This window comes from Podospora bellae-mahoneyi, chromosome 5 (assembly GCF_035222275.1).
Source record: "Podospora bellae-mahoneyi strain CBS 112042 chromosome 5, whole genome shotgun sequence".
Classification (NCBI taxonomy): Eukaryota; Fungi; Ascomycota; class Sordariomycetes; order Sordariales; family Podosporaceae; genus Podospora; species Podospora bellae-mahoneyi.
The window spans coordinates 1,545,760-1,573,672 of record NC_085884.1 but is presented as its reverse complement, the minus strand read 5'-3'; the positions used below and the strand labels follow the sequence as shown (position 1 = coordinate 1,573,672).

The 27,913-nt window shown below is 53.6% G+C and overlaps 8 protein-coding genes across 8 annotated transcripts; 2 read left to right on the top strand and 6 right to left on the bottom strand.

The window, feature by feature from the left end:
* Window positions 1-1,982: 1,982 nt before the first annotated feature.
* On the top strand, window positions 1,983-3,749 carry QC761_504210 (uncharacterized protein; the record flags this gene model as incomplete). Its single annotated transcript, XM_062879647.1, has 1 exon — window positions 1,983-3,749. One exon carries the CDS (start codon window positions 1,983-1,985, stop codon window positions 3,747-3,749), a length of 1,767 nt encoding a protein of 588 aa, XP_062730799.1.
* A 1,878-nt stretch (window positions 3,750-5,627) lies between these two features.
* Window positions 5,628-6,378, top strand: QC761_504200 (uncharacterized protein; the record flags this gene model as incomplete). The annotated part of the gene is made up of 1 exon (XM_062879646.1): window positions 5,628-6,378. Exon 1 carries the CDS (start codon window positions 5,650-5,652, stop codon window positions 6,376-6,378), a length of 729 nt encoding a protein of 242 aa, XP_062730798.1. The 5' UTR covers window positions 5,628-5,649.
* Window positions 6,379-6,413: 35 nt separating this feature from the next.
* Window positions 6,414-10,465, bottom strand: QC761_504190 (uncharacterized protein). The gene is made up of 4 exons (XM_062879645.1): window positions 10,037-10,465; window positions 8,235-9,977; window positions 7,466-8,087; window positions 6,414-7,413 (listed from the first exon to the last, which is right to left on the bottom strand). Exons 1-4 carry the CDS (start codon window positions 10,383-10,385, stop codon window positions 6,486-6,488), a joined length of 3,642 nt encoding a protein of 1,213 aa, XP_062730797.1. The 5' UTR covers window positions 10,386-10,465; the 3' UTR covers window positions 6,414-6,485.
* A 1,134-nt stretch (window positions 10,466-11,599) lies between these two features.
* Window positions 11,600-12,502, bottom strand: QC761_504180 (uncharacterized protein; the record flags this gene model as incomplete). The annotated part of the gene is made up of 1 exon (XM_062879644.1): window positions 11,600-12,502. One exon carries the CDS (start codon window positions 12,500-12,502, stop codon window positions 11,600-11,602), a length of 903 nt encoding a protein of 300 aa, XP_062730796.1.
* Window positions 12,503-16,418: 3,916 nt separating this feature from the next.
* QC761_504170 (uncharacterized protein) lies at window positions 16,419-18,858 on the bottom strand. The gene is made up of 2 exons (XM_062879643.1): window positions 17,847-18,858; window positions 16,419-17,771 (listed from the first exon to the last, which is right to left on the bottom strand). The coding sequence occupies exons 1-2, from the start codon at window positions 18,649-18,651 to the stop codon at window positions 17,068-17,070; spliced, it is 1,509 nt and encodes a 502-aa protein (XP_062730795.1). The 5' UTR covers window positions 18,652-18,858; the 3' UTR covers window positions 16,419-17,067.
* A 535-nt stretch (window positions 18,859-19,393) lies between these two features.
* QC761_504167 (uncharacterized protein) lies at window positions 19,394-19,800 on the bottom strand (the record flags this gene model as incomplete). Its single annotated transcript, XM_062879642.1, has 2 exons — window positions 19,394-19,553; window positions 19,589-19,800. The coding sequence occupies 2 exons, from the start codon at window positions 19,798-19,800 to the stop codon at window positions 19,394-19,396; spliced, it is 372 nt and encodes a 123-aa protein (XP_062730794.1).
* Window positions 19,801-21,895: 2,095 nt separating this feature from the next.
* On the bottom strand, window positions 21,896-24,558 carry QC761_504160 (uncharacterized protein; the record flags this gene model as incomplete). The annotated part of the gene is made up of 4 exons (XM_062879641.1): window positions 21,896-23,352; window positions 23,419-23,471; window positions 23,531-24,315; window positions 24,346-24,558. The coding sequence occupies 4 exons, from the start codon at window positions 24,556-24,558 to the stop codon at window positions 22,598-22,600; spliced, it is 1,806 nt and encodes a 601-aa protein (XP_062730793.1). The 3' UTR covers window positions 21,896-22,597.
* Window positions 24,559-25,610: 1,052 nt separating this feature from the next.
* QC761_504150 (uncharacterized protein) lies at window positions 25,611-27,485 on the bottom strand (the record flags this gene model as incomplete). Its single annotated transcript, XM_062879640.1, has 1 exon — window positions 25,611-27,485. One exon carries the CDS (start codon window positions 27,483-27,485, stop codon window positions 25,611-25,613), a length of 1,875 nt encoding a protein of 624 aa, XP_062730792.1.
* Window positions 27,486-27,913: the final 428 nt, after the last annotated feature.

Below are 27,913 nucleotides of genomic sequence, written 5' to 3'. Positions count from 1 at the left end.
AGTATACGCACAGCGATGGAGTGGACCGTATCTGATTTATTCGATCGTGGCTCTACCTACCAAAAGTGACAATCCCTTCTTCATTTTTCAGAGCTTTCTGACGTCTCAGATCTCCTCACACAACTCCTGGTTGACACGAGCCCGACAACCTGGGATCGGACCCATAATAACCACATGCCAACGACCCTCGTTTTTCATTGTTCACACCCCACACATCAGATGCGAAAAGCGGAATAGCGTTTTGGTTTGGAGCTGTCTAGAACCATTGTAGGCATTCTAGACAACAAGGAAAAGGGGGAAGCAATTACCAAACAAGGGTGAAAAACCCGCTCGTTTGTGGCATTGGTGCGGTTGTGGCTCCGCTCTGCGCTTTTATATCTTTGTAACAACAACACCGAGGAGGACCGAGAGAGAGAGAGAGATCAAGCTTTTCACTGACAGGATGAAGAGCGGATACCGAGCAGTAAATCAGGATGGATGCTACAAGCCATTGCCCAGTGATATATTTCCCGATAGGCGCTATCGTCCGCAATGTTACGTAACTTGAGGGTGACCTTGGGCAAGCTATCGGCATGTTCCGCGTCGAGGTAGCCCCTGGACAGGTTTTGATAGCCAATGGCTGGATGGCTGGCGTAAAACTCCAGTTGGGCCTTGCATGCGCAAAAATATAGTTGTAGTAAGGGTCTGTGTCATGGATTTCTTTGCAACATGGTGTATCCTGATGGGCTTCGGTGATATTTTACCAAGAACTTGATTTGAATGAGGCCGGTGGCGTCTTGGTTCAGGAGGTTTGTCCTGTTTTCCTCTAGCGCAATGTCATGTCGCTATCCATTCGGCCGATAAGCTGTCAGGTCAGAGCGGAAGGGAACCGCGGAGGTGTTCGAGCAGGGAGGGCGTGAAAGATTTGGGGAGATAGGACGGATTGCTGCTACGGCAGTTGACAGTAGTGGCGTCTGGGTTGCAACGGCGCCGGAGTGTGTTGTGGAGAGCAGGCGGAGAACGGCGCATCTCCCGAGTTTGTCACCGAGATGGACGAGATGGAGGCTGTAGGGGAGATGTCATGAACCTGGCGTTCTGGACTTCGTTTTGAGAAACTCCAGGGCTGTCTTGGACGAAGATGAAAGGATGAACCCAGGACTCAGGACCCTAACCCGCAAGCGAAGTTTCGTCGGAACGGTGACTGATTGGTTGATGTGTGAAGGGATCTGCGAAGGTGGGGCATCTCAAGTCTCTCTTCTCCCCCGCCAAGCGATCGTGGTTGGGGGCCCGGGCGCTATCGAGAGGGGTTACGCGCGATCAAGCGCACAACGGCTGCGGCCCTGATGCAGCCGTGACGACGTTGGGAACGATGACAGCCTAGCTCGCCTTGAGTCGCTCACTAGTCGGACCGGACCCTGGAGCCCATCATCGAGTCTGCCCTCCCGTCCCCCGTCCCCCCGGGGGGGAAAGAGTGGCACGTCAGACAAGGCACGAACGAAAAGAGCAGGAGTTCTGGTGGAGGTGGCGCTGTGTCCCGTCCGCTGGAACTGCCAGGTGATAATGCGCGGGGGTGGGCCTCCCATTGTTCCCTTCTCTTGAGTGTTCCTCCAGCTCCAGTCCAGTGATCTGGCAATCAATCAATCCAATCCCTCAAATTGCAGCGAGCGTCCACCTTCGACCACACTACAGACGCCATCGTCCATCCGTACACAATCAGATCATCCTGTCGCCCACGCCGGACTTTCCTCCGCGCTGCGACCCCCACCACCCTGCGAGTCCGTCAGGCCAACAGCAATGGTGCTGACGCTGTCGCCGGAGCCCCTCGGCCGTTCACACCGTGACTCCCCGCGACCCAGTGCCCACTTGCGCTACCGCTGCCGTCACTACCCCCGTTGCTCCGTTGGCGAGAGCGGACCCGCCACCGGCCTCAGCCAACCGTTGCCTCCGCCCCATTGACCGTTGGATCTAACCGTCAACGCCGCTGCCGCCGCCATCAGAACTCAATGGACCTCGACGACAGCACGTCTACGGACGGTGGGCCCATGGCCCTCCTCGCCGCCGCCGAGGACTTGACAGGACTCGTTATTGACGGCGACGAGGTCAAGGTTTTTGTCAAGGAAGAAGCCACAAGCCCAGTGTCAAGCACTGGCAGATCATGCCAGGCTCCATCGCTGAAGTGGAAACCCAAAGCTCCCCCGAGGACCTCCGGTGCCCACAGCAGCAATCAAACCACCGCATCGCGGCATCATGTCACCAAATCCGGTAGACATGGCAGCAAAGCAGCAGCAGCCGCCAAAGCCGCCGCCCTCCGAGGTCCTCACCCATCGCCGCACCCCATTGTTCCTCGCCGTGTCGAGGACTGGGATCCGTGGAAAGGGCTACTCCATGAACTCTACATCACCCAAAACCGCATCCTCCGTGACATTATACAACTGATGGAAACCAACTACAACCTCAAGGCCACACCCAAAATGTACAAGAACCAGTTCGCCCGCTGGGGCTTTTTCAAATACGCCGTCAAGAGGCGGCCACGGTACAACTCTGACGAATCCCCCACCGACGACACCTACGGTTCAAAGTCGTCATCGACCTCCATGATCTCCCTGAGCAGAAACAACAGTTACAGCACCAATTCCCCCACCGTCTTCGGCAACGACACGTCCCGCGCCGCTCAGCTAGGGTTAACTGCCATCCGCCGTTTCTTGCACGGGTACATCGACCTCGATATCAGCAACCTCCGGGTAGAAGAAGTCGCCGGCTACATCGACCCTTGTTATCGCTACTTTAAGGTGTCCATGGATCTATTCGACTTGAAGGAGAATAAAACCGGAGGCGAGGTGTTAAGGCTGGCATTCCTGCAGATCGAACGCAAGCTCGAGAAGCCGACGATGAAGTCATTTTCGGATTTGTGTTTTGTCGTCCCGCATTTGTTATTGGAGTACGGGAGGTTAGATATCCTCAAGGCTTATTTCCGTTACTTGGCACGGTTAACAACCGTCAAGTTTGGAAACCACCCCGTCTCGGAGATCGCGGCGAGTTTTGTCGAGATGTTTGAGCAAGGGTCGGAGAATGAGGAGAGGCTGATGGTGTACATTCAGCTTTTGTCACAAGCCAACGCGGATGTCATTGAGGATATCCCTGGTGTGCTGGGTAGGACGAGAGAGTGGGCGAGGAATCAGAGTTTGGCTTGCCAGCAGAGGGAGGATAGGAGTCGCAGTGGGAGTCCAAATTCTTCGGCTGCTTCGTCGAAGGGGTCACCTCCTGATATGAGCATGGCGGTGGCGCCTTCTGTGAGGGATAGAGACAAGAGGCGGCATCACATGCTTCGAGTCGAAGCCCAGAGTGTGTATTGGGCGCAAAAGCTGGTTATGTCGGGTGATCCGGAAAGTGAAGCTCTGGCTGAGCAGTGGTTGGCAAAGGAATTCGGGCATGATTTCAAGCCCCGGGTGATGGCATTGCTGGAGAGGCTAAAGATGATGAGGGATATCGGGGTATTCCCGGAGGTGTTTGCCAAGATGATGGAATGTCTGTTTATTGGGTGGCTGTTTGATTATTGCGAGTTTGTGGAAGAGTGGGAAGAGGCGTTTGAATGGGGGAGACAGGGGCTGGCACTGTCGGCGAATGAGCAGTACGTGATTTGGAGTATTCACTTGGAGGGGGTGATGAGAGAGCACGGCAGTGTGTTGGAAGCGGATGCACTGAAGAAAAAGAGACAGGGGATGGACTGGATGGAACAGGTGAGGATGCAGGTGGACAAGTTGACTTTGTAAGGTTTATTTTTTGTGTAAATTTAAAAGGTAAGAAGGAAGTTTTTAGTTTGAAGAAGGGTTTGATACCTTTGAAGATGGGTATGTTGATTGGTTACAAAACGGGATGGGGGAGATGGGTTTGCATTGGGAGATAATACCTTGGCTGTTTGCTCTGATGTTTTAGGTGATATGATGTTTCTCGTCTCTGTACAATTGGGTTATGCACTCTTTTCAGTTTGATTGCATGCATTGCCTCTTGTCAATCCAGAGAACACGGAGCTCAACATACCCGCGCTGATATCCCCAGTCACCTCATCTAGTGACTCGCAATGAGAAGCGTCACTAGGTCGCTGTACGGGCAATATCAGACGGGTCACTCTTCCGTTATTCGGACTTGCTGAGCTGAATTCTACGCCGACGAAATGACCAAGCAGCGCCCCTCGTCGATGATGATGATGATGATGATGATGATGATGATGATGATGATGATGATGATGATGATGATGATGATGCAGCCGCCGACAGGTTCGATCATCGGTCACACGATGAGTCTCGTCATGCCCAGAGATAGGTAGTCATTTGGTTGGAAAGTAAAGGAGCTGCTCCCAACTTTTAGATATTCAAACTCTCTGTCCTCTCTTCCCCCCGGAAGATTTTCTTTTCCTAAACTCGCCTCCAAACTGGGCTTTCGACCTCACCAGAGCCCAGAACAACCACCTTCAACGGCCTTCACACGATGATACTACGTACCGTAAGCAAAACGCAAAAACTTCCTGTCGTCCTTTTCCTTCGACCTTCACCCCCTTTGACCATATCTTTCTACCCTTTTCTTACCCATATCTACCACCCTTCACTGATATCTATCGTCCTTTGCCCTTTTGACCTGCACCAACTCAACTTTGAACTCATTTTCTACACCACCACAGTCTCTATATACCAAGGACGAGACACCGTTGGGAAAGGAGTTGCCCAGGGATATCTGGTATGTTTTTACGCCTAGATGAAACGGGAAACGAGGGTTGGGTATGGAGGCTGATGGGTATTTTTCAGGGTTGAATTCGGTTTTCAGGTTGTTTCGGTTCGGTACCAGTATTTGAGGAAGACGGCGAGGGAGGAAATGGAGGGTATGTGCATTGTTTTTGTTGGGGTATGCAGAGGGCTGATGTTTGTTGTGTTGATAGCGGAGGCAGAGAAGGTGTCTGACCTTGCTAAGGCGGCTCACCGGCTGTGTTGCTGCTGCCAACAAGCATGGTGAGGAGTGGGATTGGCTGTCGCTGGAGGTGTTGGTTCCGCCGGAGTTGATGGGCGAGTCGCCTACTAGCTATATAGTGCCCTGGATTGGGAGTGAGGATAGCTTCTTGGGACGGGGGACTACTGCATACATGGCGTAGCATACAGGGAACGCATGGGTCTGTTAAAGACAGTGGGCGGCATGGCGGGCATGGCAGGCATGGCGTTACGGTTTCTTTCGGCTGTTTGAGGTCTGAGGCGTCAGGGAAATATTTCGAGGGGGCTATCAGCATGGAATCAGGCGCTATGAGCATTTTCCGAGGCGTTTAAAACATTCTCTTAGGTGTCTAGAATCTGGAGGCAGGCGCTGTCAACACAATGCAATGTGTGTTTCTGGCAATACTGTAGGGTGTTTTGAGTTCTTAACTATATGTCATCAATATGGTTGTATGTGTTCCCACTATCGTGACAAATGTCGACAAAACAAAAGGGTCATCATTAACATGTGAGAGAGCTATGGCTTTGCCACCTGAATGCAACACCGTTACAGCCAGCACCCAACACTGTACCATCTGCACCTGCGCCTCCTTATGCCTAGACCCTTTATACATATTCCCGCCCAGTCTTCCCCTAACCTCACCTCACCTCCCTCATCTTTACTCCCCTTCCCCCCCCACCCCCAAAAGAAAAAATGAAGCTCATCATCGCCGGCTCATCCGGTTTCCTAGCCACAGAACTAACCCGCCAATCCCTCTTTAACCCCCTCATCACCTCCCTCATCACGCTCGGCCGAAAACCCTGCCCCCCGCCCGACCTATCCACCCTCCTCCCAAACGCCGACCTCTCTAAACTCAAACCTGTCATCCTCGAGGATTTCGACAGAGATGACTACCCCGACAACATCAAATCCGACCTCTCCAACGCAGACGCCTGCATCTGGACCATAGCCATCACCCCTGCCCAGCTCAAGACCGTGCCCTGGGAGACAACGGTCAAGATCTGCTGTGACTACGCCTTGACTGGGATCAAGGTGATCTCCTCCTTGACGGATAAAAGGCCGTTTAGATTTGTCTATGTCAGTGGTGCGAACGCTGTGCTGGATCCAGCAAAGAAGCCGTTGTTGTTGGGCGATTATTGCGTTCTCCGCGGCGAAGCGGAAAACAAAATCTTGGAGTTTGGGAAAACATCTGGGGGAAGGGTGGAGGTGGCGATTGCGAAGCCGGGGATTATCTCTGGTCCGACCAAGGAGACGGGGGTGTTGGCGACGGTGTTTTTCGGCGTGGTTGGGATTGGGAAGGTGAGGGTTGGGCAGGTTGCCGGTGCGTTGTTGGAAGGGGTTGCGAAGGGGTTTGAGAGGGAGACGTATGAGAATGAGGATTTGGTCAGGGTGGGGAGTGGGACGGTGGCGGGGGGTGAGTAGGGGTTCGGTTGCCGGGGTTTTTGGGGAGTGCAACGTGTAGAGGATGAGGCTTTGCTTTTAAATGCTTTCCGAGCAGTTATCCAGAATTTCTATGTGAAGGGGATGATCTACCCTGCCACCTTCATACCCAGCAATACCACACTCGCAACCGCATAAATAATCCCACTAACCCCCCAAGGCAGCCCCAAATCCTCTGGATCTCCCGTCTTCAACGCTTCCACCCACAGCAGGGGCATCACCATCGCCCCCATCAGCGTTCCCACCGTCCGAACGAGCATCACGACTGAAAACACCACCCCTGTCTCAGAGTCCACCTGCTTGACCACATGCTCACTCTTTAGCAGCCCAAAAGTGAACATTGGCAGAGCTATTCCCAGTGCATACACCCCCAACGCACAAACGAGCCAGCCAATACTAGGAGCGAGGGCGACGCACAATGCGCCGAAAGCCGACAAAAGTAAACAGATCTTGGCGTTGTGAATCGTTGTCCTCGTGGGACCGGCTTCGGGCTCATGAGCAGACATGTACCCGGCCTGTTTTCGAAGGAGGGCGGGGATGATGTAGGTTAACAGGAAAAAATTAAAGACGGCTTTGACGGAGAGGAGGTAGCCGATGGAAGAGAGAAGGAGGTGATAACGGTTGGTGATGTAGAGGGGGAGGAGCTTCGTGTCGGAGGAGGCGAGGGAGGCGAGGAAGAAAACGACGAGAAGCAAGACGAAGTTGGGCGTGGGGGCGGTGAGAAGGGAGAGGATGGAAAACAGGCGTGTGTTGAAGAGCGAGAGCAAAGATTTGGGTGGTGCTTGAGGAGACGGCAGAGAAGACCTTTCTTCATCATGCGTCTCTCGGGGTTCAACTGGGTGCGGGGGAGGCGCTATGGGAAGCAAAGAGATCAGGGGTGCCGATATCAACAATAGACCAAGTCCTAGTACGAAGGGTAGCCACAGCCTGAATGACATGGTCATTGATGCCAGAGCAGGCCCAAGCTGACTCGAGAAAATGGAAGTCGTAGCGTTGAGGTAGGCGAAGAAGGTCGCCCTATTACTTCTGTCAGTCACCATTCTCATAACTATTCCCACTCAAAACTCACCGCAGAACCACATCCCCCGTCAACTCCGACACCAGAAAATACACCACCGAGTTCAACACGCAATCACCTCCCAGCCAACTCCCCGTTGGCGCAAGCACAACCCATTCCACCGGCAGCCACCTAAAGTACCCAACAAACAGCATCCACCCCAGCAAAAATGCGCGGGGGATCAGGTTCAGCCTCAAAACGAATCCGTACCCATATCGATCCGCCAGCGTCACCAAAGGAATCGTCATGAGAAAGTCACCCCCCACCCAGATGGTCTCCATCACCCCTTGCAACTTCCCTAAGCGCTGCTGGATGGTTTCGAGCTTACACAGCTCTTCTGGGATGGTGCCGTCCGGGGGAACGGCTGAGGGATCACTGAGGAAGTAGTGGTCAAAACAGAGCCGGGATTCGATCACGCGGGTGGTGGGGAGTTGGTATAGCGACCATGAGAGGTTGATGAGGGCTACCAGAAGAAGTAGCGGGCGGATTGCGCGGCGGGGAGTGGGGTGAGAAGAGGATTTGACGAGGGAAGGCGAGCGGCTTCTTGAACGAGACGGAGGCCGGTCTGACGAAGGGCGTGCCATCTCATATGGTGAGGGGTGGAATACCCGTTGAGATGTATGATGTGAAGGTGCTGTAGGTGGGGAGGGTGCCCCACTTCGCGCCCGTTAAGAGCTCCGCCCCCGCAACATGGGGGTCCTCTTAAGGAGGCTTGAAAGCAACCTCGATTCTTGTAACACAACACCTACTCCATGAGAGCTTTAGATAATGTCGATCACACACCTCCCATCAGGGTCCAGCTCGTGATAATCACCCGAATTCTCATCCAGCAGTCCTTCAAAGCCTCGATGAAACGCGCCCGCCAGCTCGAAGCTCTCATAATCCTGGATCGACAGATAGGGCACAAGAAAATGCCCTACCCGCCTATATGTTCCATGCTCTGGAGTCCTTTCAAGAATCATACCCTCCTCTGCCGCGGGCTCCCAATCCCCACAGTACGCCGCCTGCTCCGCGCCTATGTGAAGCAGAAAATATGTCCGACCAGGCAGTCCTTCACTGTCGTCTTTCAGTGCAAGTGCAACCGACTCTCGACACGTGTCCCAGCTCAAGGCCAACGGTTGGTCAAAGAATTCCTCATTAATCTCCAATACTTCCGGGAACCGGACTGTTCCTGAAATGCTAATCCAAGGCTGTCCGTTCTCGATGTATCGGCATATCTTGCGCATATGGCCGCGAAGACGAAGTCGACATAGATTAGTGCCGTCAAACAAATTTTGGGATGTTCGGTCAACCTCGACGTCCACCCACTCGACACTAGGCACTATCCGGGTGTATTCAGAGCTCTGAGGCCATGATACTGTATCCATGATGGACGCCCAGGACCAGGACGGTGCCACTTCTGTTTCCCTCGGAGCATCACTTGACCGTTGTGGCTCGCTTCCTTCTTCGTATTCAGCCAACAACCACACCAGCGAAGCCAGTAGGCTGTCCTTCCACATCCCAGCCAGATAGTCATTCGGGTTCCGTTTCGCAACAGAAGAAAACTGCTTAGCCAAAGCTGACACAGCTAGCAGGCGATCATCCGGATATGTCAGAGCCGTGGCAGTGTAGTCTTCCACAAGACGGAACCATCGCAGTTCCAGTTCGTTAGCAGATAGACCCTTCGTAATCGCCGCCATACCCCGTGTCTGGCGCTCCAATCCATCTTGATATCCCTCGGGGAGAACCTCAGATGCGTCCAAAGCATGACACTCCCAGTACACTTGGTCCGACAAGAAATGTACAATGCGCGGTGCGAGCAACCTCTCTTGATACACCCAGCCTCGTTCGTAAAGGGGTCCAACAGCCCGCAAGGAATGAAACCCTTCGGGAGTTGCCTGCAGGGCAACGCTTTCTTGACCAGCTTCGACGACGACCGTCGCCCGACAAGGATTGATCGACGACAAGTCTCGATCAAAGACTAGCCCGTCAAGTACACTGGCTACGGAAGCCGAGAGATTCAAAGATGAGTTGGTATAGACTTCGTCCATGTGCATGATATCAACTGCTTTCTCTGGTCCGTTGTCTTGCTCGATGCAGAGGGCGTCAATCCATATGTATCGGAATCCAAGCCCACGCGTGACTTGGATGGCATGGCGGAATACCGCTGCTTCGTCGCACGCTAGAAGATGGGGGACTATGTCTTCTTTTAGCAGGAACTGAGTCTGGGTGGTGAGGAGCAACTTGGGTGGATTGCCCCATCTGTGGCTGAGGGTGAGGTACTTTGTGTCTTGGGGCAGAGATTCGGACACTACTACGCGGATGTTCTGAGAATTTTCAAGACTCAGTTGATCAAAGTGTTTCGGCAGCGGCTCGGTGGTAGACCAAACGTCTATCAGACGCCGTGGGAGACGGCCTGAGGACCGGTTTGCGCACTGGGCATGCGATGAAAGGCATGTTTCCAACCAGTCCTTGATCTGACCCAGCGTTTCAGCTGACCATGTAGTAGGGGCACTGAGTATGCGGGTACTTCTTCCATTCCGAACTAACACATACAAGTATCAGCCTCCACAGCTCCACCCACACAGATGTCACGTTCCTCACCATCTTGGATGCTCAAACCCCCTGCATGAGATCTAGCCTTTTGGTCCTCGGCACAAAACTCCCAAAGCCTGAGATTCACACTCGCCGGGTTGTTTTGCAGCAGAGTAAACCTGAGCTCTGCTGTCCTTTTGGAGTCTAGGGGGTCATTGATTGCCGGGATGGTGTTGCTGATGAGAGAGCACATGTCACATTGGTTTTGATGAACGTGTCGGATTATTCGCTCTCGGTATGACTGATCCAATGGCAAGGACGAGACTGTTTCGGTGATTCCCGATGTCAAGACAGAACCTGCCTTTTGGAATATTACGGTGCAGTCGGTGCATATCTGCCGGCTGTGGGGGTGTGACATGGTTAAGTCACTGATGGGGAGCAATTCAGAAGCAAGCAGATGGTGAGTCTTTGTTCTGTGAGATGTTTGTGGGAGTCGAGAGAGATGGTGAAAGGTTCAGGGGAGGAGCACAGGAGAAATTCGGTTCAGCCTCGAGCTGGGTTTCAGTGCGCGGTAAGGTAAATTAGAAGAGAGGTGCGGTCTGGCTACTGGAGCGAAGACCGGTTGACTGTCTTGACTTTTATGGGATGATGTCCGGGTTAGGGTTATTTGACGATTGATGTGGGAGGCTTGCAATTGATGTGGGATCCAGGAGGTGAAAGGAGATACGAGGAAGAGATGCGAGAAGAGATACGAGGAAGTTCGGATAATTCTAGTGGATATTTTGTATGCTTTGAGGGGGAAGTCCGGAGGATGTAAGAGGTATAAGAGGACGCTGTGGGGAGTATACCTATTTTCTCTTTTCTTTTTCTTCTTGATCCGGCAATTCAATCTTTCACCTGTGACCTACGCCTGTACCTAGCCATAGGCCGTTAACATTGACAAAAGTACGGTTAGGAAGAATTATTTGGTCAGAACTTGCATACAAATTTTACTCCTACTACCTCGGTACCTACTCATCATCAAAAGAAACCGGCCTGCCGCCATCACCCGGATCCAGTCTTCCCCTTACTATCCCGCTCATTGTTATTTTACGATTAGGAATAGACCAATACCGGTACCGGCATCTCCACCACAGAAAGAGGGGGACAGTGGAAGTGATCACTGGCGCGCAAAGTGAGGCAAAAGGTTGTGAGAAAAAGTGATGATGGTGAAATGTGACAGAGAAAAGAAAAGCTACAAAAAGTGTGTGGGATATACTGGTCAACAAAAGCCCTAATCCAGAGCAAGCAACCTGTGGGCCTGACAGAAAAGGTGGGACCAGATGAACTGGGAGCAAACAACAGAATTGGAGGCGATACCACCCTCCCTTCCGCATTTACCGGCATTAAAACCGGCAAATTCACAGAACTCACAGAAGTCCACCCCGACGAGGTTACAGAAGGCATAAAAGTATGGGAAAAACTTGCTTCAAGTCTCTCCCTAGTACCTACATAAACTAATGAACGCGTAGACACTATGAAAAGACACGAAGAAGTTGACTGGCTTCGAACAAGCCGTTTCTTCGATATGCCCAAGTTACCCTGAGTTGAAGTCTTATCCTTGACGGGGACTTCGATTCCTAAGTAATGGCCTTACTCCGCCCGCTGCCTTTTACTAGCACCACCAAGTTCCATCAGAGCTAGGGCAATCACTTCATAGTCGTTCTGCACGGCGACGTGCAGGGGTGTTCCTCCATTGTCATCACGCTGCTGCGGAAGAGCATCAAGACTGGCCTCCACGACCCTCTTGAGGATGTTGGCATCAGATTGTGCGCAAGCGAAGTGAACGTTTCTGCCCTTGCTATCCGACAAACTGACGTCTGCGCCATGACTGAGGAGAAGATTCAGAAGTTCCATGTTGGAAGTTAGGACGGCCCTCCGTAGGGGCCAAAAATCGGGTTTGGCTGTAATATTGGGGTCCGCCCCGGCTTCCAGGAGAACTTGGGCCACATCAGGACGTCCCGCTTGGACAGCTAGGTATAGTGCCGTTGTCCCTTTCTCCTCTTGGTTGTTGATTTCTATTCTTCGTGTGTCCACAAGCACCTTTACGACCTCCAGCGTCTCCTTTTTGTCCATCTGTGCAGCCATGTGTAGGGCTTTCCACCCATCGATTTCCTTTTGAGCCGGGTTCGCACCATGATCCAGGAGGAGTCGTATCATTCTCGGATCGCACTCCGCGGCAGCCGCATGGATAGCCTTCTTCCCGTCGTTGTTTGCTACGTCAACTTGGGCACCGTGTTTGAGGAGCAACTGCGTGACCTCGACCTGCTGGAACACAGAACATGAAATCAGTGAGGTATCACCATCGTCATCAGCACCATTCGGGTCGGCCCCTTTTTCGAGCAGTAGCTGGATGATGCCCATCGACTCGTCCCGATCTTTCTTTCCTCTTTGCCAGATCAGCAGGGTAAGAGGCGTGGAGTATAATAAACTGCGAGGTTCCGGATCCGCCCCGCAGGACAAAAGGACCTCAGCAGCGTCACGGTGACCCCCCATGCGGGCTATCAAGCAATGCGTTACGTCCATTTTCTCACGGACGTTGGGATCGGCTCCGTTTTGGAGCACATAGCCGCAAATCCGAGCATGTCCTTTACAAAAGATGCCATAGCTAGCTGCGTGGCCTACCCTTCGGTGCTGAGGAGCTCCGTTTTTCTGACTCGAGCAGGCTTTCTAAGAAGGGCATAAGCCCTGCAGATCGAGACCGTCTCGGTACGTTGCCAGCGGAAAGAGTCCCCATTGTTCTATCAGTTAGGTATGATCAAGCGGCGGGAACAGTCTTGTGTATTTCTGGACGTCCGAAATTTTCATCCACGAGCCAGACTTGGCAGTTGCAACAGCCTGCATTGGTGAGGATTGGTTCCAGCCACAATCAGCTGATAGTACCCCCTCTTGAGGTCCAGCAAGTGACACAAACGTGGCTAGGTGTGTACCAAACGCCCAGACGTCGTTGGCACATGAGTAAGGGGTTCTGCAACTCGAGGGCCAATGGATAGCAAATGAGGCAAAGAGGCGTAGACGGCAATGTGGCCATTGACCAAGGCTTTGAGCCCATTATGAGGATGAACGAGATTCGGGTACAGGTAGGCTTTAGTACATACAAGAACATCCACACAAGTACCTGGACAGTGATATTTTGTCTAAATAGGTGGGTAGCTTAGCTAATAATGTCCCCCCTACACATGGAGTAACTTCAATTCTTGGACAACTTCCGAATAGAAACGCTCTTGAACGGACATGTCTCTCTCAAGGTCGACTTCGCCGAGTCCCGGCTCTGGGAGATCCAAACCACTAAGGCAGGCCTTAGTCACATAGCACACAGTGCCCCCCATGTTAAATCGAACCCTTTGAAGAACAGGGGCTCCAACAGACGTCTCTTCACAGACATTGTGTCCCTAAGACTTGCCTGCTCTAGGTCAACCCGCAGAATGGCATGGACGGGCTGCCAGCACGCAATCTCAACCCGAATCACACCGAGGGCGTAGATGTCGTGCTCCTTCCTGTACGACTCGGAGCCTTGCTCGCTGTCTCCGGCTCTTCGGCCAGAGTCTGCTTGCACGCGCGGATGCTTGTAGAGGTCGTGAGCAGGATTCGGCCAGCTGGGCGATGTCCAGCTTGGCTCAAACCGGGGCTGGGCGAGCTCAAACCCAGAGATGACTGGCTGTCAAAATACGGCCCCCGGTGTGCCACTGTGAGCGTCGGGGAAGGAACATAACATTGTGGTTTCGCAACCCCTTGTGCAGACAATTCACAGCGTGTAGCCGATTCAAGCTCTCGGCCAGTGCGAGGGCCAGGGCCGCCCTGTCTGCCAGACTGGGCATGCTCAGAGGCGCCTGGGTGTCCATCAAGAGGAACCCCCGCAGACACGTCGGCCGGGCTCCCGAATCAAAGCCTCCTGGGCTTGGCAAAGACGAAGCCATAGCGGTAGTCGCGGGTCCCCTTTCTGGTCGTCTCAGAGGAGATGTCCTCTCGAAGATAGCCGAGGCTCTGCGCCGCATTGGAAAGCCGTGTGTTTTTGCTATGCTTCAGCAACGCCAGCAACGCACTGAGCCTTCCGGTCTGCCACCGTCAGCCATCCACTAATCTGGGAGTCCCGAGATGAGAATTAGGGCTAGTACTTGCCTTATATACAGCCAGTACAGAGCTGGAAGCTCAAGGAGACAGCAGCGAAAGCTCTCTCGGCCATTGCTTGGAGCGTACCAACTCATCTTACCGATGAAGGAGAAGAAAGGCCCATGGAAGAGCCAGGCGAGGAAGAAACTAATACAGCCTACCTGAGAGGCAAAATAGACGTATAAGGAAAAAAACAAAGGAACCGATCATCAAAGCACACAAGTTCTGCAGCTCCAGAAAAGGGTCTCATCTCGACGATCACACAGGTCACGTACCTTTCCAGGTGGGTAGGTAGGTAGGCGCCCGTTTCACTACGTGGAGACAATCCAATCGACGCTAACCATGAATGAAAAGGGGCCGCTATCAACGGTCAATGGTATTGATAGCGAGCTACCCTTCCGACGCTTCGTAAGAGACACTGAGACAACAGAGGATGGATCCTCGCGCTCTGGCGCGAAACTGACCGACGATGGAAGCAAAGCCATGATCAGATACTACCCTCGGACCGACGGGCGCTGCTATCCCCATGAGTTCACCAGCAGCACCAAGACCGGGGATATGATGGGGAGGGGCGCCTATGGGGATGTATTTTGGGTAGAATGCACGCCGTGCCATAACGTTCGTGTCGCCTCGTGTGGTTGCGTGACGATGGTCGCTGACGGAGATGAGCTCTAAAACTTTGCCAAAGAGGTCATTCGGTTTCCCCCATAGATACAGTAGAGGGCACGCGAGAAGCATATACGGGACACAGATATGGAGCTTTGTGGCTACATGACATTGGACCATCCCCGTATTATCCAATATATTCATCACGAATTCAGCGACACCAAGATGGGGATATACGTCGGGTTCTGTCAATTCAAGGAACTGGAGGCAACTCTGGAAAAGAACACGTGAGTCATGCCGCCATGAAGCTCGTCGCTCTGCCCGTTTTTTGCGGCTAACTTCCCGGTCCTTGCCGGCTTTTGACAGTGTGATGTTTCCAGACAATGTGGCTTGGACTTTTGTCGAGGCTTTGGGATCAGCTTTGTCACGCTGCCATTACGGACTCGTGGCAACTCGGAACAACGGCTCTCTCCATGGATACACTAGCTTCCCGTCAGGGTGGCACACCATTCTGCACCGGTATGTAAAACCAGGAAACGGTGAGCTCCCTTGGCCGGCTTCTTTCGCTCCCATCAGAGCTCGAACGGGGCCTAACTGCATCTTCAAAGTTCTGATCGCACTCCGAAACTCGGTGGAAGTCGATCTGGTCACCAGGCTCGGGGACTCTGGAACTTCTTGTCAGCTGGAGGATGGCGGCGCGCTACCAACAAGCCATGCAGGTACAAGAGTTTATTGGGCACCGGTAAGGCTAATTCATACCAGTCTTCCCAGAGCTTTTTCTCTAGGATGCGATGACCGACATTCAGCGCAGGAAATAGCCGAGCAGTCGGAGCGTTTCGAAGGCCGCATTACCAAGTGTGTGACAAGGGCTGTAATATCAGGGCTTGGAACTCATAGTTCAATTCCAACTAATAATCTTTGATGGCCTCGAAGAGCGTGATACTGAAAAGAAGAAGAAGAGATACAGTCTTGGTGTTTCCAAACGCGTATTTTATCCTCCCTCGCGTGGCCCGTGCTCTAGTTGGCCTCAGGCCATCGCCAAGTCCTTCAATATCCTACTGGGCCAGTGGGCTTCCTTTGATAACCGCCCTGCTTCTGATTGTCTGCCTCACTTTGAACGAGAGGCTCACAACTTGCAGTTACCCCTCCTTACGGTGGTATCGACAGTGTTGTTGGTCGTGGTTGCAGGTGGTTGGCCTTTGCCGTGTGACAAAGTGGTCCTCCAAGGGCGACATACGGGTTGTCGGTGCCATTTTGCACCGCATCATCACCAAGGAGAGCCCTCGCACACCACACCGACGTAAAGACCGTGTCATAAGTCGTCTCATACTTCTTCACGTAGCACCTTCCGCTGCTGGCCGCGATGTCCACCCCGTTCGGGCCCAAGGAGGTCGTCTTGATCATGTCCTTATGCAGGATCCACTGCCCTGCCGAGATCTCAGCCTGCCGCATGCAGCTGTGTCAGAGGTCCGACGGCAACATGACTGGCTATACAGTCTTCCACGCGCTTGCGGGGACATCTCTAGACTGTTTCGATATCCACCAGCTTGCATGGCAGGAGTCCGAGTAGCCGCAGGCAAAGGACATGCTGCACCTGGTGATCAAAAGGAACAACCTTGGACTTTTGCCGAGCGTGGTGGCTGCGCAACAAGGAGTTTGAGTTCTTGTTCAAGATGCTCACCTTGGGGAACTCTGACCATCTCGTGATCCCCCTCACACACATGCAGGCAGCGTTGATCGACACGGCGCAGCTAGGCTATCGGAACACTGTGCGCAAGCTGCTGGAGATTGGCGTGCCTGTTTCCATCAGGGTTCGCCGCAACGAGACGGCGTTGCATATCTTTGCACACGCAGGAGATGTGTCCATGATCAAGCTCCTCCTTGAACGCGGTGCCGAGGTCGCTGCTAAGAACTAGCGTGGGAGCACGCCTTTGCGCTGGGCTTCTTGGGCTGGGAGGTTTGATACAGACAGGGGGTTGCTATTGAAGGGGGCCAAGGTCAACGCACAGGACGAGTCGCACAGAACAGCCCTCTTTGGAGCCGCGGGAGGAGGTTATGCTGACGTTATTCGCCTCTTGCTGGCTCGCGGCGCAGATAAATTGCTTTGTGGTGGCAAAGACAGCCAAACTCCTCTAGAGAAGGCCGTCAAAAAGAGGCAGAATGCTGTAGTTGAACTATTGGAGGAATCGAAGTAAACAATTTCGAGCAGGTGGACTGAAAGACAAGGTAATCTCGTCTGCCCTGGAAACGGTCCATGTCGTTAGTGCTCTGCAGGTGTCAAGATCCCTATTTTCATTTTTAGCTACCTGAGTACTCCCCATCCCAATGACACAAGCCTTCCATTATCAACCAGACCCAGTATTTCCATGAGCCTCACTCTCAGCATTATCATCTGCACCAGGCCCAGGAATAGGAACCAACACCGGCACCGGCATCCCGGCCACAGGCGGCGACACAACCCTCCCCTCGGCATTCACCGGCGTCAAAACCGGCGAGTTGACAGAACTCACAGTATCACCCCTCGTCATCGCTGACAGACTACTCCCCTCCACAGAACTAGTCGGACTCTCCCCCTCCTCATTTTCCACCTCCTCACTCGCAACCCCACCCCCTTTCTTGACACTCTGCGCATCCATCTCATACCTCGAATTATCAGTCGCCATTTCCACGCGGTACCACTGCCCATCCATCTCATACAGCGTCCCCGGCGCAAGCTCAAACTTGGGCGCAGCAGCCGGCGACTGAGGCAAAACAGCCGAGGCATATGTCGGCGGCGGAAGTGACGCTTCATTATTCTCCGTCTTTGGCTCAGGTGACTCGTCCCCTTGTTGTTGTTGTTGTTGTTGTTGTTGTTGTTGCTGCCGCTGTCTTGTCCGCCGCCAGTACCACCAAAAAACCCCCATTGCAATCCCAAAAAGCACTGACCCGACAACGGCGACAATGATCCCTATCATTGCTCCCTGTGGGAGGCCGCCGCTTGGGGCCGTCTCCGGAGCCGCCCCGGCCCCCGCCCCCGGATTCGAACCCGCCCCGGGAGTAGGCAACACCGCTGAAACCCAACCCCATCAGTACACTTCCCGAAAATCATCAAGATGGGATGGGGGGTGGGGGAGGGGATACCAACCAGGCATAACATCATGATTACAAGCATACACCCCCGAGCAAATCGTATCATTGTTGTAGCGATACAGATCAAACTTGAACCTCTGCCAACAAGTAAAATTCCCGTAGCCGTTGTCACCCGTCCCGGCAAACTGCCCGTCGCCTACCTTGGGGCCGAGCCAGGCGGTGAAGGTGACGTTGCTGTTGTAGAAGAGGGCAGAGGTCTCGGTGTTGATCCAGAGGGCGGTTTGACCGGGGGGTGTCTCTACTATGGCGACGTCGCCGGGGATGGGGCCAGGGTCGCCGACGTAGTAGGCCATCTGGGAGGAGACGACGTTTTTGCGGTCGCGGCAGTCGGCTAGGACGACGTGTTCGCCCGGGATGCGCTTTTTGATGGTGGGGTGGGTGATGGATCGGGGGGGTTTGGAGGCATGGTGGTGATGGGGCTGGAGGGTGGTGGTGGTGGTGCTGGTGGTGGTTAGCGGGACTTGGAGGAGGATGTGGAGGAGGAAGACGAGGAGGCAGGTTGTTGCTCCTAGGATGCGAACGGTGCTCCTTAGGCCACAGCGGTGTTGTTGTTGCGGCTGGGTGGAGTCAGCATGTTGCGCTGCTTCCTCCATGTCCCTGGAGCTGGCCAAGAAGGGAGCTTTCTCTCGTTGGTCCATAGCGGGCGGGTAGATCTGAGAATCCTTCCCAAGCTGTCGGGTAGGTAGGTGTGTCGGTTCGATGCAAGTGCCGAAACACGCGGGTTGCCAGATCAGGCGCTCTTTGCAGATTATCCAACTGAGAAGAAACAAAAGAAGAACTGAATCCCTTGAAATTGACATCGTGGGAGGCTCAAGTAGCTATGTAAGCACTGACAAGACCACCACTACCTGCTCAGCTGAAGAAACCTCCTGCCTACTCTACGAGCTGACCAATATATTTCGTCCAAAATAACCACCGCCATCACTCCGACCCCCAAGACAGGTTTAGACAATCCAGATGCACTTGGAGAAAGCCACACAAGAAGATGTGAGCATCAGGGATTTTGTCAGACCAATGAAACCACCCCTCCGAGATGTGTTGACATGCATGCTGCAGTGGGTGCTTACTCATGTCCTGAGTTTGATGCCGTAAAGGCTGATGATCGACCCTGTCAAGTGAGAAGTGGCGGGCGGCACAGGCATCAGATACAAACACCGAACGAGGAAGTGCCTAGGTGGACTGGACGGTATCCTCCGCGGACAGATACTGACCCAGCATAAGGTTCATCAAGCATAAAGTACGGGACAAGCCGTGAGGAGATTGGCGTTCAGCCCTGAGACTTGGCGGACTTGGCTGATAAGATTGGCCATGGGTGGTCCTTTTGAAAGGGTGGTGTGAGTGTGTCATCAGCAATTTAGGGAATACTCAGGTATTTACGAATGGGAATAGGGCATCGCTTCTCGCCAAACAGGACGATAAAGCACTGTTCTGAGCATGTAATGCACAACTGTTGGCGAGCAGCAATAAAGGGCAAAAGTTGCGCCATCTCCAAATCTATTGGGAACAAGAACTTCCTGCCAACTACGTTACGTGCATATGTTTTCAGTCGTCATAATTGTCGTCTTCTCGTAGATCACGAGCAGCAGGCTCTGGCTCTGACGCCTGTACGTTTCCACCAGTAACGGCAACGTGTGCCTTCACCAACACATCGTCCCATCCCTTCGTCAAGGCATCAAAGATCATGTATGAAATCTCCTCATCTCTCTCCGTCAGCAGCCGCTCATCATTAGCACCCACGATAGCCACTGGTTTACCCAGTCATGGTCCCGAACCATATACGGTCTCTCGTCGTCCTCATAAAATTCTTTTATGTGGCATTCTGGAATGTACATGCGCATCTTCAACTTGAGCCCGAAGGCGTCGTCGGCAAGGGTCCAGACGGCCCGTGTCAAGTCTCCCCCCGCCTCCTGGGTCAAAGAAGAACTGATAACTGGCCTGGAAACAGCCATGAGTGTATTGAAAGCTGTGTTGAGGGTCGCTGGCTTCACCTGACATTGACCCACGCAGGCGACGGTGGCACTACGCCAGGCTTGGACTTTTTCTGGGTCAACTAGACAGAAAGCGTTGTTTGATTCAAAGACATGGAATGCAAGGGACAAAGAGGCATACCATTATACGAGCTGACAAGACGTTCAAATGCCTCCAAGCCCGACTCCACATAACGCGGCTGGTTTGAAGATTCAGACTCGATTGTGATACCCTCGAGCCCGTAAGTTTCTCTGCTGAAAATGGCATCCAACAGCTTCTCATACCACGTCGAACGTTACGTGTTGATTCGATCCAAGGCTGCCTGCGAGTCACAGCCTTCGTGGATGTAGAGAGTTGGCATGTATTCATCCTGCTGTTCTTGGTCGTTGAGAACCGCCGGCGACTCGAGGTCGCACCAAACCCTGTTTCAGATCACTTTGTCGATATCCTCCCGCAGGTTTACGAAACGGCTAATAAACTCTTGGTCAGTGACCCGGTTGACACTTGTCGTGCCAGGTTCAGGTTGAGGGGAGCTGGTGCTGATGCTTTCGTGCTCGTTGTCCCGAAGACTGTTGATTTCATCCTGCAGTTCCTGAATTCTGAACTGCCATTGAGCTTCCTTCAGCACCTCTCCTCTCTCTCGACGGATAATTGCTTCTGTAGATTTGGGATTGCGCGGTTTAGTTTGTCAACGTCGGGTGTCATTTGGGAACCTCCCTCGACTCCAGCAGGCGGCCTTGATCGTTCGGCCGCTAGTTATTGTTCTAAACGTTCGAATTTGGCCTCTAATTCTTGATTATAAAACTCAGCAGCTTGATTTTGTGACTGTAGGCGAGCTACTTCGTGCTCTGCGTTGTCCCTCTAGGTATGTAGTCTTTCGATCTTGCGCAGCAAGTCTTGTGTCTCGGCAGGACTTCTGTTGTCTTCAACTGCCGGCGGTACTTGGAGAGTTCTTTGGATTGCTTCCTGAGGTGTTTCTTGGATCGCTCCCTGAGATATCTCATGGATCGCCCCCTGAGGTGTTCCTGGGATCGCTCCCTCGGGGCTTTCTTGGATCGTTGCCTGAGATCTTCCTTGGAACGCTCCCTGAGGGTTTTCTTGGTTCGCTCCCTGATGGTTTTCTTCGTTCGCTCCCTGAGATGGTCCTTTGCTCGTTCCCTGGGACACTCCTTGGTTCGCTGCCTGAGGTGTTTTCTTGGAGCGGTGGTTGTTGAGGTGCTGGTTACGGCGTTCCTTGGGTTAGTCCATAGGAACTCTCTTGCTGCGCTGTGTATGATTGTCTTCGGTTGTTCCTTGCTGCCTTGTGTAGGATTGTCCTTGGCCTGTTCCTGATTTGTTCCTTGATTCGTTCCTTGATTCGTTCCTTGCTTCGTTCCATAGTTTGTTCCATAATTTGTTCCATACGAGGCCGTTTCTTGGTGTGTTCCCTGTGTTCCATAGGTTGGTCGATGGGGCGTTTGTGGTCCAAGGGACGTTCCTTGTGCTCCACTCCCAACTTGCTGTGAACGCATGGCATTTGTGTTGCGCTCCAACTCCTCCTCGTCGGCTTGAATCTTTCTTATTTCATCCTTCAACCGTCTCACCTCATCTCCCCGCATTCCATTCGTTCTGCAAACGCTCCATGTCATCACGCAGCCTGTCTCTTTCAGACACTAGTTGTCGATGACCCTCATCTCTATCCAATCGCAGGTTGTCTGAATCCTTGTTGATACGCTCATTCTCCTTACGCAGCTCTTTGTTTTGGGACCGACAGATTGTTGCTTGACGACAGCTCTCTTGTATATTGAATTCTAGCTTGATCAACTCCTGCTGTAGACGTTCGTTCTCCTCGCGTATTTTGCTGGTTTGAATTGGAAAGACTGATATTTGGCGATCGCTCGCAGCTTTTTGAAATCGCAGGGGGATCAAATTCCTTCTGTAAACGGTAGAGCTCATCGTTCAGCCCGGCGATCTCAGCGGCCGAAGTTGCCTTGTACCGTTTATTATGAGCTTGTTGCAATTGCAGTTTGCCTATTTCTGTTCGCAAATGCTTAACTGTCGGGGACTAATTCTTTTCCGAGTTCTTCGCCAAGGGGTGGGGAGGGAGTCAATGCCGGGGGTTGGAGGGGGCGGAGGGGGTGTAGCTTTCGGCTGAACCTGGTAGGCGTTCTGTTAGACATTGTTTATGTTCATCTGTCGAGCTATTCCACTGACCGTATTGGCCCCTTTGGCCCCTGGGATGGTTCTCGTGACGGAGTCACTGTGAAGGCTCTCGATCTGATCACTCAGAATAGCCATGCGAGTCTGGATATCTACCATGCCATCTTGGACAGTGTTGGTCGGCTCAGGCATCTCCACGTTGTGTGCTCGAGTTGGTCCGGGAAGTGAATCGGGAATTGTACCGAGACCTGGGGCGCCGCGCTTTTCTAGCTTCTCATGCGCCAGCCTTTTGGTCAATTCGGACATCGTGGCAACGACGGATACCAAGGTAGGTAGTGAGCCAGTTACTTTAGGGATGAGTTCATGTTTTCCTGGCAGATGAAGTAAAGTTTTAAAGAAGAAGAAAAGTTGTCTTAGTTGTGGCTACCTACAGGAATGAAAGCATTGTCTACTTGCCACCACATTCACACTAGCCTTTGTTCCTTTCTTCGAGTTTAGTTCCCCAACTCAGACCCGCCTTTGACATTTCCATTGATGCATTTGGGATTGGCCTCGAGCCCACATCTTGTACCCCACGTCGTTTTTTATTGCAGTTGATTGGGCCCGAGGACTACCTGTACATCCACTCAGTGTAACGACTCAAATGTAAACATTCCCATACCCATCCCCCGGCCCCCTAACCACATCCACCCTCTCTGGGTGCACAACCGGGCTCCCATTAAACTCCGCCGGCGCCTCCGGCAACGGCATACCCCTCCACACCCCCTGAAGCCTCTTTGCCGTCCTTAAAAACCTCGCCCTCGCCTCGGGCCAGCCCCGCGCGACGAGCTTACCCCCCCGCTTAACCCACTTCCCATCCACCAACACAGCCTCAATATCACCCACACTTGCATGAAGAATCACAGCAGCAACAGGATCAATCCACCCCAGCATCCCCGGTGAATCCCCGTCCCACACCACCAAGTCAGCCTTCCCACCCACAAAAATCCCACCCAAATCATCACGTCTCAGCGCCAGGGCCCCGTTCCTAGTAGCGAGCAGGAATGCCTGCTCGACCGACATGGGATTGCTAGCTGGTAGCTTTCCCTGCTCGAGCACGTCAAGATAACGCTCGTACCGCGCCTGTTGAAGCCAGATGCGGGCTTGGGTGAGGATGTCGGTGCTGAATGTGATGTGAGTGTCGATGCCGAGGGAGGCTTGGTCCTGGATGGAGTAGGCGACTGGGTGGGTTTGGCCGTAGTGCATCTCTGACTCGGGGGTGATGGAGACGTACTGGTTGGTGGACCGTAGCAGGTCGGCGCCGGTGGGGGTGAGGAAGGAGGCGTGGGAGAAGACGATGGGGGTGGAGATGTTGAGGTAGTTTAGGGCGTGGATGTCTTCGGGGGAGTTGCTGACTGAGGTTTCATGGCAGGGGGGGTTAGTGAGGTTGAAATAAGGGGGGTGGAAAGGGGAACACATACAGCCCCAGGGTCCTTGGAGGGAGTGGGTTGTGATGACTGATACGTTGAGCTCCCTGCCAAATGCATTAGCTGTCTCGAACAAAACTGAAAGACCCTCCGGGCTGTCTCCTACCTCGCAAGCGCCATGATTTTGTTGATTTCCCCAACATTCGGGTTCGGGCCCCAGCCGTCGTAGGCAATGCCCAGAGTAGTAGGGGAGCTTCTCAGTCCTGTTTTGGCAGCCATGTTCCGGAAGACTGGATACAGCTCTTCAACTGTGATCAATCCAGTAATATTGGCAAAGGTGAATCCCCAGAACACTCTCGCCCCACTGTCGATACAGGCCTGGAGACCCGCCTCAGCAGCGTCTTTGGACCAGGTGTGAGTGGCATGGTCAAGAGAAGTCGTGACGCCCGCGTTCAGGGCCTCGTACAGACCGGCAAGCTGGCTGTCATAAATGTCTGTGGCATTCCAGAAAAAGGGGGCTACATACGAGCTGTAGCGGCCAAAGAACTCAAGGAGACTGGTGTTGGAGGCCATGGTCTTGAAGACTGTCTGCCATCCATGGCGGTGGGTGTCGATGAACCCTGGAGTGATGATCTTGCCGGCGATGTCGACGATTTCGGTCCGGGGAGGGATGCGGGTTGGTGTTGAATCATATACGCCAGTGATGCGGTCATTCTCGACGAGAACTGAGCCTTCCCGGAGAACGCGTAGACCTTGAGTTTGTTTGTTGAAGGCAATGACGGTTCCACCTTTGAAGAGTATCGATGCTGCGCTCGCCGCAGTGAGGAACAGGGACAAGATGGTTAATTCGTTGATGAGCTTCATCGTTGTCGATAGGGAGAGAAGAATGTCATCACCGGCCCAAGAGTTGCCCTCATATTTGACTTTCAGGTTGTATGAGATGTCGAAGAGCTATTCAAGCCTCTCAGCCGTCGGCCGAACCAGGCGTCTCTCTGCCGTGTATTGAGCGGCGCAGCGAATAATATGCTCTTCGGCACTGCAAGGCGCTGCAATATATGCATAGTTTGTGTAACATATCCCGTCCTGATGGCACCAACAACAACACCGTGGAAGCTTGGCGCACATTAATATCAAGACACGCGTCCAACTGCATAACTTGGGCATAGACGACAAGGTCGGTGGTTCCTGTAACATGGTTCCATTGTGACTAGTTTCCTGTACGCAGCGCCAATTTCAAGTGCTGTTCTCGGTTTATGTGACCAAAAAATGTCAGCCGTCTCTTAGCTCTGACAACGAACGTTTCACCAAGTCACAGTTTCCTATGGCTTTATGGTTTTCTCAAGGAGAGACCCCTCTCAATAGACTCCAACCATCAAGAAGACTGGCAGATCCAGCATATAGGAAACCGTGATCTGTGGTTTAGACACGGAGTTAGAGCAAGATAAACATAGATCTATAGCTCGCCTCAGCCACCCCCTGGTGCTCTAGCCACAAAATGGATATCCCTAGATCTTGGCATTCGTGGCTCCAAGACCCCAGATCAGGGGCAGATAACAACATCTTGCGCTCTCCACTCATTTCCCTGAGGCGAGGGTCATGTGAGCCCATGTTGTTAGCGCGAGTGTTTAGCTAAATTAGGGGGCCATGCAAACACCGACGGGGTTGGATCGGTCAAAAAGCGCTTGGCTCCGGTTCTTCAGGACAGTTCACCGCATCTCTCGCTACGTCATCAACTTCCCCAATCAACATCACCTCAACAGCCGCAGCAACAGCAACAACCGCAACCTTGAACCACCTCAACCAAACCGTCAACCACCACTTACCACGAACGCAACCATGGCCTCTATCGCACTTGAACTTGAAGGTACCATGATGGCGCCAACGTGGTTTCTTTTCACCAAGTGATGAAGCTGACTCGGGGGCATCTCACCAGGTCCAAGCCAATCCATCGACGACATGCCATCATGCTTGTCCACCACACCACCAAGATCGTACGGCGAGAGAATCGCCAACATGGAAGACATGCGGAAGAACCACCAAGAAAGAGTAGCAAGGATCAAGCGCGAGCAACGACAAAAGGGCACAGACAGTGCCGAGGAGGCAATCACAACCATCAAGAACGAGCAATGATCCATTTCTTCCATGTAAAAATCACGCACTTTACCGGATTTCTTTGTATATACCTAACCGCTACAACATCATAATCATATTCCATTTCTCGTTTCACTCATCATTCTTGGCCCTCCTCACATCCTCGCAGCCGCAGCTTCCTCCGCCTTCCTCTCCGCAACAATATCCTCCGCCGCCTTGACACTAATCATCATAGTCGGGCAACTCGGAAACGCTCCCGGAACAACAGGAAAAGCGCTCGCATCCACCACCCTCAGCCCCCTCACCCCATGAACCCTAAACTTGCTATCCAACACAGCCATTTCTTCATCCTCCCCCCCAATCGCGCACGTGCTCGTGGCGTGATGGCTGTACGCCTGGCTCTTGAAATACTCCTTTTGAACCTCCTCCCCACAATCCCCCGACTCCCGCCTGTCCCCCTCACAAGGATGCCTCTCTACAAACGGCGCGACCGGCTCCGGCACGGAGTTGATCGCCTCCCGCAGGATATTCGCCCCCGCGACCAGCTCCTCCAGGTCTTGATCACCCTGATTCTTGAAAAACCGGAAGTTGATATCGGGCACGTCCTGCGGGTCGGCAGACCGGAGGGTGACGGATCCGGCTTGGGATTTGGGCTGCATGTGGACCAGGGCACAGGTGTACTGCTCGGCGCCGTGCCAAGTGGGGAAGCCCGGCCAGAAGCCCTCGAAGGAGAAGGCGCCGCACCAGGTGAAGATGTTGCGTCTCGCGTCGGGCGCGTTGGGGGTCCGGAAGACGGCCGTAATGAGGCCTGAATTGACGGGTGTTTGCCCCATGGCTAGGAGGGAACCCTCGTAGTTGTCGCCTAGGTTTTCGCCCACTCCGGGCAGGTGCTTGACGAGGGGGATGTTGAACTTAGCGAGCTCGTCTCTGGGGCCGATGCCGGAGAGTTTGAGGAGCTGGGGGGAGTTGAAGGCGCCGCCGGAGATGATGACCTCGCGGGCGGCGAGGATTTGGGATTTGGGGGCGGTCTGGCCGTTGTGTTTGGGGTCTGCTTTGTAGAGGGATTGGCCCTGCATTATTTCGACGCCGATGGCACGGGGGGTGACGCCCGAGACGCCGACGGTGGATTCGTCGAAGAGGACACGGGTAACGAGGGTGTGGAGTTTGAGAGTCAGGGGGTATTTGGCTGGGTCGGCGAGGGTGGCGCGGACGTAGTTGTTGGGGGAGTTGCGCTTGCCGGTGCTGTCGGCGTGTTGGGCGAGGTTGTAGAGGGAGGAGGTCTCGTCGAGGTTGGGGATCTCAGTCAGGATGTCGGTTCCCAGGAGGTCAGCAGCGCGGGTTTCGTCTTGGCCGGTGAGGGCGGCGAGTTTCTTGAGGATGGTGGTCGCGGGGTTGGAGCTGTTGCGCGCCCAGTCTGTTGGGCCGACCGAGGTCGCGAGCCAGCCGTCGTATCCTCTGTTGGGGTCTCCGGGGGGGAGGTACTGGTTGCGCTCGATCTTTTTGAGGTACTTGCGCATGTTGCTCGCCGACCAGCTGGCGTCACCGGTCTTGTTGACGATGATGTTCCAGTCGTCGTCTGCCGGGAGGGTGCAGACGGCAGCGTTGTGCATGGCGCAACCACCCAAAACAGCAGCGCGTGGGTATTGGATGCCGAGGTACTTGGCTCCCTCTGGGGGGTCGAGGCCGACGTAAAAGGTGCCGTCGCCCGTGTCCCAGGTGGTGTGCTTGAACTTGCGGTCTTCCTCGGGATCGTCGTAGTGCTTGACCCAGAAATCCCAACGGGTGGCTTCATCGTTGGCCGCCTCGTTGAACCAGGCGATCTCGGCGTAGGTCGGGTTGTCGCCCTCGTCACCGCCGGCTTCGATCAACAGTGTGGAGTACCCGGCCCGGGCGAGATCGGCGGCGAGGGGACCACCGCCGGGACCGCTCCCGACGACGATGTAGTCATATTCGGCGGTAGCGGTGGCCGGGGCAGCCTCTACCACGGCGACTGCCGAGATGATCAAGGCGGATAACAAACGGTAACGCATTGTGAGTGATGATGGACTTGTCTCGAGACCCTTGGACAGCGAGGATCGTGAACTACCAGGCCGGGCCACTCGAGCTTTTTGAGCTCGTGTCCCGTCATCTCATGGCCTGCGTGCCGTTGGATCGATCGAGCTGCTGCACACCACCTCGGACTCTCCAAGCGAAGCCGTCCCTTCGGCTCGGGTTCTTTTCCTTCTTCACACGTGTTTTTGGTGCCGGTAGTATGTCACCAACCGCAGCTTGCACCAACCGGCAACACCTATGCGCGGGCGAAGTGATATCGCTGTATGTATGGACCATGGATGCTTGTCTGGTTGGCTATTCAAAAGATATAATCCCGGATATTGAGGGGCCGGGATCGTCAGTTGCCCCAACTTGTGCAACCTTATATCTGTTGGAAAGTAACCCGGGTGGATTATTTGGCCTTTGG